This window comes from Dromaius novaehollandiae, chromosome 6 (genome assembly GCF_036370855.1).
Source record: "Dromaius novaehollandiae isolate bDroNov1 chromosome 6, bDroNov1.hap1, whole genome shotgun sequence".
NCBI lineage: Eukaryota > Metazoa > Chordata > Aves > Casuariiformes > Dromaiidae > Dromaius > Dromaius novaehollandiae.
In genome coordinates, this window is record NC_088103.1 from 37,875,655 (window position 1) to 37,888,137 (window position 12,483).

The 12,483-nt window shown below is 37.2% G+C and overlaps 1 protein-coding gene across 8 annotated transcripts in view; it reads right to left on the minus strand.

Moving 5' to 3' along the window:
- Positions 1 to 684: 684 nt before the first annotated feature.
- Positions 685 to 12,483, minus strand: part of GPAM (glycerol-3-phosphate acyltransferase, mitochondrial) — a 46,220-nt gene continuing 34,421 nt past the window's right edge. For 7 of the 8 annotated variants that reach the window (XM_064514222.1, XM_064514217.1, XM_064514219.1 and 4 more), the window contains 6 exons: positions 11,838 to 11,980; positions 10,184 to 10,261; positions 6,305 to 6,445; positions 5,386 to 5,575; positions 5,213 to 5,271; positions 685 to 4,028 (listed from right to left, as the gene is read on the minus strand). In XM_064514222.1, the coding sequence (XP_064370292.1) occupies positions 3,912 to 4,028; positions 5,213 to 5,271; positions 5,386 to 5,575; positions 6,305 to 6,445; positions 10,184 to 10,261; positions 11,838 to 11,980 (728 nt within the window). In that variant the 3' untranslated portion in view covers positions 685 to 3,911. The remainder of the gene's footprint in view (positions 4,029 to 5,212; positions 5,272 to 5,385; positions 5,576 to 6,304; positions 6,446 to 10,183; positions 10,262 to 11,837; positions 11,981 to 12,483) is intronic. The other variant, XM_064514218.1, reaches the window with a different exon arrangement.

The window sequence follows — 12,483 nt, forward strand, 5'->3', positions numbered from 1 at the left end:
CAAAATTCTTGGAAGGCACAAGATGTATACAGAACTCGGATGAAAACATGACAATGAAAGGCCTCCAAATCTTCAAACAGCAAGAGAATAGTTGAAATCTGCTGTAGCCTGCATTCGTATTTTATAACAGATTCTGAACTTCTTAACACATTAGAGGGCTTTGGCTGATTCTGCATAAAGAGGCATTTAGTCTCTCCTACCAGGGGAATGTTCCCCACTGTGCCTTAGCCCAGACTCATTTCTAGTAATAAAGCTCATGACATTTCCCTTAACAGTTAACTGCAGGGGGGGGGGGGGGGGGGAAGTATGCCTCAATGTCTCCCTTCACTGTACCTTGTCTTAGTGTTTCATAACTGCTTGTGCCAGTCTAAATTATTCTCATGCCATAACAGGAATTGCCACCAGCAATCAGAGGCAACCTCCCTAAACCAGTATTTTGCCTTTAAGAGCTGCCATCATCTGTGCTTCAGCATATGAAACCCCACAGAAGATACTGTCAGCCACCAATATTCAGTGGGCAAACTGGTACAGAGATTCTTCTCAGTCTCCAGCTTTCATGTGAATCTGTATCTAGAACGACAGTTTTCCATGATTTAATTTCAGAAGCTATTTGGAAATGGACAAAGACATAGAAAGAATTATCTTAAGAGGTTATTAAAAAAAAAGAAAAACTAGAAGAACGTATTAAATGTCATATTAGCAAAGTTTAATTTATTAAAATAACTCCAGTACACTTCTGTGCTTCTACAGTAGACACAGCATTACAGGGAACGAGTAAAACATGTTAACATTCTCAAGGAAGCAGTATCGGGCTCACAAGCACAGAGACACAACAGCAATTGTATCTTACAACACTTCCCAGCTCAACCGTATTTTAAATTGTGATTCTGATACTTCTTTGTGGAGCAGGCAGTTAAACTCAACTGTATATGCTTCCTAATCAAAGATATGTGAATAAAGCCCTATACTGTCAGAGAGAAGGTGGGTGTGCCATGTACATCATTGTGAGTCAGAAGTAAACGCACGAACAAGTTTATGTCCTGGGGGGTGGGCAGCTGTGGCAGCATGGGACATGGGATCCTACCCTTCAATCACACCAGAACACAAGATCGACAGGATGCATATGGAAAGATTAAGTCTCACATTCATCCTATCCTGAAAGACCCTGGCCCCAAAAGACTTGCACACCTGAGTAACATGCTCATAAAGATTACGAGACTTGTGTAAGTCTTTGCAAGAGGAGAGTCTTAAAATACATTTGTGGTAATTCAGAGCCAGTAATTTCTTCCTTACTGGTATCAAAATTAATTCAACCTGGTATTGTATCAGCAAAGGAAACATGAGAGGTTAACAAAATCAGAAGACACTGAAGGTGTAAATACAGTGCAAAAGTGTTGGTTTTAGTTTTTGACTGTTCCAGTCTGATAGTTTTTATTCTGTGCTTCATTTTCAGGAAAAAGCATAGCTGTCATGTGTGTCATAATATACATGCTTGCATACATATGTATACATACACACTTGCTGCAGAAAACAAAGGCTTCCGGGGCAATAGATCATTCATAATACATGATTTTTCACATGCAATTTTTCCATATAAAAACAAACCAATTTTAGAATTGTACCCTCCCTCTGCTTACTACACGGATTAATTAATGTTTATTCACATGCACATTACCCTACCCACTTACTGATTTCTATTAACCAGATTCATTAAGGTAATCCGTAAGTTATCTTTAGTTGTAACACCTAGCCAGAACACGCTGGTAACCACGCTACTCCTAGGTTTTATGATAGCTAGTATGTCAGCAGAACATTCTTTATAAAACAACTCAAGTTTCAATTGCTTCATATTGCTTCATTTTTAAAATTCTTTTTATATACAATCTTGACTGTTAGTACACTTCAGATTTACTGAAGAGCAGTAAACTATGAGACCTCATTATTAACAAGCACCTAGTCTTTTTTGACATTAAATGGAAGCCATCAGCAACAACTGTTGAGTGGAGCATTCGTCGGGTTAACAAAAAGTGCACGTTAGCTAGAATGAGATGAAACTGCTTTGTAAATGGCTGGTAGACTTTATAAGAACAAATTATGTGCAGTGTAGTCACTGTCCTGCTGAGATAGCAGAAGTATGTAAAAACAAAAGCAATTACATGGTCATTTTCTATCTGTATTAATATAGCTTTGGTTCAGAAATTCTTGTGTATTAGAGCACCTGGTTTAGTGACAGAACACACGCATCTCACAGTGCTTAAGTGTATAATGCTAACAAACTATACACTGCAAGTTACAAATGTTAATAGCATTTAATAAAAAAAATTTACAGAAATATTCTTGTTAACAAATGTGCAGTACAAATGCAAGCTCCTTGGCCACAAACTCAAATTGTGTGCATCGGTTTTGTGCTGGCATAACAGTGCAAATGCTGGGATTCAAGTATGCTTTTCCATATTTAAGTTAAGCAACAGAGATCCGCATGATTCCGTGATGAATTTTGGGGGCTTTTTCTGCTTGCAAAGATAGGACATAAGAATCAAGTGAAACATTACAGTAATTGAAATGTTTAATTTCCCTCATATAGAAGGCAATCTAAATGAGGAGAACACATTTCACAAGCAACCTAGCTTTGCGTACCACCAAGTTATTGCTTCAGCTAGATCAGCTGTGCTAAAATACAGGACTACAACTTGCAGCCTAATCTCCACTCACATGGAGACAAAATGAAATCTGCTGAGCTCTACACAGTGCAAGTTCTTCATGCAAACGGATTGAATTGCAAGACTGGAGTCCTGTTTCATAGGACAGGATCATTCAACGCTTTGTTTTTTCTTTTCATACACCAGTTAGATCAGAACCACAAGAACACTGTTTATGACTTTTTTTAATATTTCCAGATGCTACTACTTCATGCCAATTTAGATCTGCTCAGCAACAAAATACAACATGAACACTCTTTTCCAAAGAGTTGCAAAAGTTATTGCTGAAATTTTTAGGGCCAAAAATAAAATTATTTCACCAAATCAAGAATTTATTCCCCTTAAAAAAAGAAAAACCAAGAAATCTGACACCCTGTTAATTAAAAAACTTAATAGGTTTTTTTCAATTAAATAATAATCTAACATTTTACAAGGTATTCACATTTAAGCAACCGTCTCCTGACTTTCATCTGGCTGAAGGACAGATGCCATAATTAAAACAAAACTGCTACTATCACATTCTTCATGAAAGCAGTGATTAGTGCAATTTACCACTGCACTACACAGCTCTAATAGTGCAAGGTGTGTCTGCTAACATCAATTCTCACAATCATCTGCTACATGGTCATTATCCTCAGATGTTTGTAACTGTTACTCTCATTAGAATTTTGGCATTTATGTTAACATTTATGAAAAGCTATGGCTTTATCCACAAAGTATATATCCTGCCGAAGCAAAATTTTATAAACCATTTATTTAAAACAATAAAACTGGATTGGAATGGAAGTTGTTTATGTCGTAAGCAATTTTGCCACTAAACTCAAGATGTCAGGGTTAGCTACAGAGCACAAATATCTGTATTTGTGCATCTGTTACAGTCTTAAAAGTAAATTTATTTAAAACATAACACTGATAAAATGTCACTCTTCATTTTAAACCTAATTCTAATTGTTTATTTTATTTTTTGCAACATGTCTGATCACTTATATCCGAAGTGTCATCTGAGTATCACTGCATTACAACAGGATTGGGACTGTAAGAAACTCATAAATGCATACGTAAGAAGGCACTTGTCTTCCAGTGGTTCAAGTCAGAGAAGGCCTTACCCAAACAGTGGCACCTTATACTCTGAAGGACTAGCAAATGTCCCCAGGCTTTGACAGAGTCTCAAAACCTGTCCTCATGTCCCTGGATGAAGGTGCTATATGTGGTCTATAATACCATGAAGCTCATGATGAATTCCAGTAGTTTTTGCCTGTTGCGTTGAGGTAGGAACGTAGTGCTTAGTTCCAAAATAGTGTCTCTCCTTTGTTTCGTCTGATTGAAAACCTAGACACAGGGTGAACATATGTAATTATCACCATGTTCAAGGAGTCTCTTCTCCTGTGATTAACAGTTTATGGTCTGTACTAAATTTGCCCTCATTTACAAGAGACTTTTTTCCTTGAAGGCTTGGATGACAATGACTTTAGATATCATTCGAATTCACTAACTATTGAAACTGTTTAAGTGGCATGGAAGAAGAGAAACTAAGTAAAAAGCACATCGTATGATAAACGGACAACTACTAACAATAGGGAGGGACAAAACATGCACTAAAAAGCATCATAATTGAAAGTTTAAGTATATTGAAAGCAAGACATCAAATGCTATGCTCTGAGCAGATACAAAAGCAGATGCCGTCTGGTTCTACTTTTCTAACAGCAGTATAGACTAGAGTTAAGATGATGGATTTGATAAATGCTTTCTTCACAGCTCATACTGTCTACAGAAAGATCCCTTTATTTTGTTAGCTTGTTTAACACATCAGAATTCAAGGACAAAGACTTCATATCCCTTATCCGGCAAGATTTCTTTGCCTAAATGCTGATGCTTTCAAAACTGTAATGCTAAGTCCTGTCTGGTATTCAGGAAACCACGTCATTCTGATGAAAGAAGGTCTTCCTTTTGCAAAATCTAGATATGCAACTTAAAATGCAAAATGTAGTGGTAAAATGCCAGATTGATCCATTATTTTATAGTACACCTTTATACTCATGGTGGACACTGGAGGTCCATTAGGATGACTCTTCTGGAACAGCGATCACTGCTAAGCCAAAATTTAATAACTAATACTTCTTGAAGATTTAAGTAGACCTTCACACTTAGGTACAGCTGTCACTAAGCATGAAGCATGCTGCCAGGTTTCTGACATTGTCAGACCCCCAGTGAAGAATGACCAAAACATGCAGTTGAACACAGAAACTTCAGTTGCTGTGAACTAACACGCCTGGACACCTAGCCACTCTCTCAACAGATTTTCCCAAGCACAAGTGTCCTGTTCTGAACTGTGTGCTTGTCTCCTGAACCCCTAAGCCTTAAAGAAAGTAAAATGCTCAAAGCTCACAAGACAGTTGCACAGGTCTATTCACAGGCTTTAAGCTGATGTTGCACAGGATTAATGAATTGTCAAAATTGTGCTTATTCTTAAAACAAAATTTAACAGTCTCCGATTTCAATCACAGAACACTTACCCCAATTTCCTTAAAGACTTTCACTGCGTTTTTCACATGACTGTAGGTAGCACTCTCAGCTGCAAGGAACAGAACAAAGAGATAAACAAACTGCAATTGAATTTGGGCTACCTTGATGCTAGGAGGAACAGAAGGAATAAAACACAGTTCCAGAGACAAACTGTTTGACATACCATACACAGCAACGTTTTTCTCTGTCCTGCTTATTAAGTGCCTGTGTAACTTCTGAAGGTATTCAGACTCTGAAACAGGACCACTAAAATTGTGTACGAAGATGACAGCAGAGCTATACGCCTCCAGTAAAGGTCCCAATAACCTCTGCAGGAAAGTGATGTACTGCTGGTGCTCTTGAGACTGGCTCACCTAAGGAAGGGCAACAAGAGCATAAGTGACAGAGACCAGTGGAAATGAGAAGCGACCTGCAACACAGTATATGGCAAAACAGCAGCCAAAATAATTCTTAGTGCTACAAGGATTACAGGGGCAGAACACGTTATGAAAACACAGCGAAAAAGTAGCTTATCATGATGAAGAACCACTGCACATAACATATCTACACTAATTTTTTTCTCCACCAGGGTATTCATAGTTTAATAACTATTTTCCTAAGATAAAACTAAAGATCTTACACCTTCTTCAGCCAAGAGAATGTTACCATTCATTCATAGAGATGGACATAATTTTCCAAGTATTAACACGATATCCTGAACAGTCTTTGTGTCAGTCCTGTCTAAAAAAATGGTAATATGTCTAAAATCAACATGAGGGAAAACTGACTCTGAAAATAAATACCAGCAATATGTGCCCCTTTTTAGAATATGTATTGTTAGTAAATAATAAAAGATTTAGGACAGCATAAAATACTGAAGCCTTCAGCAGTTTTCATGACACTGACCATCAAGATCATGTGATGTTTCTTCACATTTTTTCCCCATGGGAAGGAGAGAAAGGTGTCTTATTGATTGTAGCAGCAGACTAATGCTGAGAATGAGCACTCAGAAAAAATTTGTATTAGTACCCCTACTGAACCAGTGAAGCAGTTTGTATCTTTCATAATAGGCTTCAACATTATTAGCCTTAGGATAACATTACCTTAAGGTAGCAATCTCTCTGCTCTTCTCCAAAATCACTATCTTCATCTTCCTCATCACTTCTCCAAGATAAAGGTTCAGGGAGTTTTTTATCCCACTGCTGCTCTGTAAGACTGGGGCTAACATCTTCCTGATCATCCTGCTTAAATTTGAAAGACAAGGTGGCAAATAGGTAAAAACCCAAAATAAAACTATTTGTTGCCTTGGTTTATATCACCATCTGACTTAATCAATCCATTGGTTTAAGTGTTTAATGAAAGCAGGTGAGACCCAATTCTTAGAGCTCAGGTAAGCAGAGAGAAGAGACATTTGGTGAGAAGAGAGTGTTTTTCTTTAGTTTGCCTGTCACACAGATTCTGCAAATGTTGCCAAATCTCCCTGCCAGAGGCCGTGCCATTGCAGCTGCCAAGAAAGTATTTTCAACTGTGTTATGACAGAAAAATTGAGATGTTATCTAGATGCGATGTTGCTAACCTCCATACCACTGTTGCCTGTGCTGCTATCAGTTATCGCTGAACGTCACCGTTTCCCACTTATAAGTGGTAAGTTACTGCTTCTAATGATGTTCTTATATTTGTCGCACACGAGGTATTGGTTGAAATGTAAAGAGCCAGTTATAATCACAAAGGCCCTAAACTATTCAAAACTCGAGTATGCTGAGATATAAAATCCCTTCACCTGTTGTGTCACAGCAATTCTGTCCAGCTAATCACCTTGAGCAACCAGCATCCAAGTTCAGCCTCCAAGTGCCCCACCAGCAATCCACCTCCAAAGAATATGGATTTAAACCCATGTACTTGCTTGCAGGTAGGCACCTTAGGACAGGTCAAATTTCTCCAGGCTTTTGAGAAGAGTACATGATGGCAAGAATGCCAGTGGTGGAATTTCTTAGCTTGAATATTGTGAGGGAATAAAAGAATCCACTGTTCGCTTTTCATGTATTTGGTAAAACCATTAATAACTATAAAGTGCTTGAGGGAAATGAAGAAAAGCAAAAAGCACACATGTGCTAAACAGACCTCAGACAACACTGAAGTTTACAGATGAGAAGCATATGACAGCATCTGTCAACTTTTGATCTGGAACTGCAGCAATGTGTTGTGATTTGTGCACATGCATTCTCAGGCTCGTAACAAAATGAATGTTTACAATATGCGGAAAGCACTGTGACCCAGTGACTACGTTATCCCCCATAGAGCAGAGCTGAGATTTTAATATAACTGTTTTGGGGCTGCCTTTTCAACTTCTTTTTTCAGGTGGACCAAAGTACAATACCTGAACTTTTTCTGCTTTTAGCCTCACTTAAGTTGAATATATTTTGCTGGTTTGGGACAAGAAAATGTATGACTGTAAGCTAAAGTTTAGAATTAACAAGCAAAAAAATGTTAATCACCATCAAGAGGAGAGAAAAAGAATCATTTTCTATTCATACTGAACAATTCAAAGGAAAAAAAAAAAAAGCCAAGCCTGCCCAGTCTGTGCAAAAGTCTGTAAAGATTCATTGACTGTACAATTTATGTGGAATTAATGTTAACTCAGAAATGAGCTCCAGTTGCATGAAATGGACTGAAGATATCTAAAAATGGTGAATCAAAGAACAGATAAGAGTTTCCTGGTAGTGACAGAGTTTCCTGGCTATGGTAGAGATCAACAGGATTAAACAGTACAGAAGTTCCTATCAGCAGATGCTATTTGGTATGCTAAGAATTATGTCTGAAAAACAATCCCAAGAAGCTGTCCCTTGCAAGGACATAATGAGGTAATCCACTAGAGGCCACAGGCACAAGTGACAAGTATGTACATACTAGATCTAGATGTGTAGTGATTTAGTTCTACTGTGCGATAATACAGGTATGTCAGAAGTTCAGGTGTGGAGTAATTCAGGTGTAACAGAAATGTTCCAGACAGTCAATGATCAAAATCTGATGCACCCATCAATTTCAACAGTGCACCTTCAGAAAGAAGTTTCAGACATGGTAAATACATGCTCTAAAGAAAAAGGGAAACCTTATTATCAATCATTGATCAAAATAGTAAAACAGAAAGATTTTAAAATGCCATCAATGCTGAGTCTCTAAGAAAAAAAAACCCTACAATTATTCCGTTTAGAAATATGAAGCCAGCAAGATAAAAAACAAATAAATAACAGAGACTTCATATAGGTAATTACCTTCATAATATCCATAACAAAGAGAAAGGCCTCTAGCAAATGAAACCTAATATCCTTCCAAACTTATAGTATGATCAAATTTTTGAGTTTGAATGAAGCAAAGGCCATGAAATAAGTTTAAAAAATACTAAAGAGAACACTGTATTAGGATTGTTTCTTAGTTTTAGGAGCAGGCACTAGACTCACAGGAAAAGAAACCATTAAAATGCAAGCATAGAACAATCCAGTTGACTGTAACAGGAGATCTATCAATGTGCTAATGTCAGCAGTAAACTGAAATAACTGGAAGATGCAGAAGCTAGCTACCTTTCTTAGAGAACAGGCTGTAACCCCCACCCAAAACATTTCCAAACTGTCCCAAGTCATGAAACAAGCACTGCTTATAGTGTTTGCCACTGATTATGCAAAATCTGAAGATGTTTTACAAGAAGGGAGCAGGTACAGAGTTGTTTTTCTTTTTGAACTTCAGAAATTTACTGATGGGATATCTCCTTTCTTAAGCATTCAGGTGTTGCCTTAGTGGTGTATATTGCACAACATAGGCTGCATATGAAAGCTTGTCTAACAGCTGTCTATAGCCCAGCTATGAACGGCAAAGGACCAGACTCCGTACTGAAACTCATAAAAGAACCTGCAAGACAGGTTACATGCTTGAGGAGACAGAGACACACATTTGCTATTGTTCACACCTATCTTTCTCCTCCTGTCCTCAGGCACAGAACATAGTGGGGGTTTTTTGACTGAATCCTTTGAATTGTACTCATTTTTTGATTTTTTTAAACAGCAACTGCACTCTAATTCATGACAGCATGTCAATACTTGAGATAAAAAGCAAGCAGTAATATCTACAAAAGAGGAGAAAGTTTAGTATCTAGGAACATCAAATTAATAGTACTTTTAACTGCATATATTAAAAATGGAAGTATGCAACACAAAGTATGCAGTAAGATTAGATTAAGCCAGTGGCCACTAACAAATGCACCACATGTAGATCTAGCCTCCCTTGAAACTGGATTGCTGCAAATAGAAAGCAGCCAAATATGTTAGCTTTTTCCATGCACACTTTTGTATTTTGTCACTTCCTCCTGGTTGTCAAAATTCCTTTAGTGTGCACAAAAGAGTTTGGGAAACCAAGGTGTGCTGCCTCAGCTGACCCCTAGTCCCCGTGTTTCTGTAGCACTGTGCACCCCTGACAGTCAGATCGCACCGCAAGGCGATTCCAACACAGCAGCAAAACTTCAGACTGTGCTAACAGAAGAGGTTCATAATACTTCCTAGACCAGTGTAAGGGGATCAAAAAACAACTAAAGATCTGGACTACGGACTCTTTAAGAGTAGAAATTAAACATCCATGTAGTTATACTACAGTTTGAAAGGCCTTCAGTAATAAAATTATTCCTTATTTTACAAGATAGTATAAAAATGTACTATGTTTAGTAAGTTTAATGACGCAGTGAAATTACACACAGTCATTCATAGCATTACAGTATGTTGGTACATACTGTACATACACAAATGTCTGGTGCTTATTTAAAAAAAAAAAAAAGAAAAAAAGAAAGTAGTAGTATCTGTCCTGGACTTGCTAAGATGTTACAATTTTTAAGTAATAACATATATTTAAAGCGAGTTGCATAACTAACAAGTATGATCTACCTATGGGTAAAGTCAAGCACAAAAACCAAACCAAGTTCTGTGTTTCTGTCACCTTACCTCAGCCACCAGAAGAATACCGTATTGTATTAGCCTTTCCACGGATTCATGGCAAACTTGATATATCACCTGGCAAGGCTACACAAAATAAAAAGAAATGTACTAAAAATCACACATATTATAGGCTCTCCAGTTTCCTATTCAGTACAAATGTTTTAGATATATCAATATTATTCCTGTTAAGCGAGTTATTTGCCTTTTACCAGCATAATCCCTATGCATCACTCTTATCTCTATCCTTCTTTGGCAGGCAGACAGATATTTTAAAAAATTATAGTGAAATAGGATATTTAAAATTTGTCCAAGTTTTGGGGAGAAAGGCATTACTACACTGGTAGAAAAGCACACTAAGTATTTTCCCCTGCCAATTGGCTCTAAATGGATTTTAGTTTAACAGTTCTGGAATAAAATCTTCATAAAACTAAAACTTGTGCTACTTATACCAGCTATTTCTTTGTAATTTAAAGAAAATTACACCTTAATCCTTCCCCCATGTGTTTTGAAACTCTGAATAAATACCAACCTCTTTTACACTGTTTTATAATTATGTAGGATTTTTTTCTAGATTTAAAAAGATAATAATAATTATTATTAACTGAAGGCAGAGGATGAGATTACTGATAACTCTACCATATAAGCTGCATTGCTGCCCAGACAAATATATTAAAATTGGTTTATGCTTCATTTAAAAAAAAAAAAAAAAAAAAGCAAGTGTCAGAGAACAGTGTTCAAATTTAATAACTCATTTGAGAAGAGTGGTTACAATTTCTAGAATTCTACGCAACTTCTACGTATAAGAAGAAAAAAGGTCTAGCGCTTATAATTTTAAGTATGCAGGGTGTCTTTAAAACTCAGTTCTCAGCGTTTCATAACAAAACAAAAAGCAAAGTCAGGCCATGTGTAAAATTGCTACTAAGTGCTGGGTGTGGCACACTGTGACTACTGCACTATCATGTAAATTGAGAATATCTTTAGAATCTGAAGCCTTAGCTCCCAGCTTAATTTCAATCAAATATGCAATGAGTTTGGTAGTCTCAAAGACTTGTGTTTGTTTAGATGAAAAAAATTATTAGAAAGCTTTGGGGGAGTGCAGATGTAGTCGTGCTGATCTAAAGACCTAAGTGAGGTGAAATATGTTGTGAGAAGGTGTTAAGAAGTCCAGGCTCAAGTTGTGGGAACCTGACAGAGACTGGCCTTCCTTTCTCAGAAAAGCCTACTGCCAGCAGAGCAGAAACGACGCAGGCTCACCCCCAAACTATCCATCCATCATTTGCATGAGCAGCATGCAGGCACTATGTATGTACCACCTAAACCAGATTGTTTTTGCCATACCTTGCTAAGGAAGCAAGATAGTGATGGCAAGGTAACTCACTCTAAGATCTTAAGCCTGAGATTGTTTGGACGAACTGTTCTAATGCAGCTACATTCACTGAAATCTTCAAATACTTCCTTGAAGGGAATAAGAACAACACTACTTTCTTTTTTCAGATGAAGTTCGATTTCCTGCTACCCATACCTTTAAACTATATTTACAGTGAACATACCAGAACCAAGATAGTCAAAGCAAGCATCAATGGTCTTTAAAGTAACAAAGGCAGTTCCAAACAGAATAAAGTCTGAAATGATAACAATTAATGCAATTAATTTCACTTACCAAAGACACAGTAAATTCATTAGAAAGCAAGTAACACAAGCTGGCAGCTTTGCGGACCAAGTGTTCTTGACTAATTAAACTGGAAGAAGCACCGTTGGTACCGTTTCTGTACCTTTTACTCTGAACTGCATGAAGACTGCAGGCTAGAGCAAAAACAAACATAAACAAAGTTTGTTTTATAAAGAGTTTTTTAGCGAAGGAAATTTAAGCTTGCCTATTTCTAGGCTTTTAAAAGCAGTCAACCATACCACATGCAATGAAAAATCTAGCCTATGTAAAATTACCCTAACAAAGTGAATTTCAGTAATGTCTAAATCAAGAAGAGAGGATTAAAAAGATGGATTATGTCATAGTGTATAAGAGTTACAAGAAATGAAACTCCAAGCTGAGATTCTTATCCAGTCATCAACAAGTTCTACACAGGGCCAACATCAATAACATCAATAAGGACAGAAATCATCACTATTTCATTTATCTTCAACTTTTGTCAGATTGAAACAAAGTCTCATTAAAATATTGCTGATCACAGCACAGGTTCTGCCACGTTGGCGAACTCTGATAGTGTGGCACCTTGCCTACAGCAGTGACCAACAGAACCTGATACCAACACTTCCAAGAAAGGTAAAAGATGTTAGGAAAAACAAGT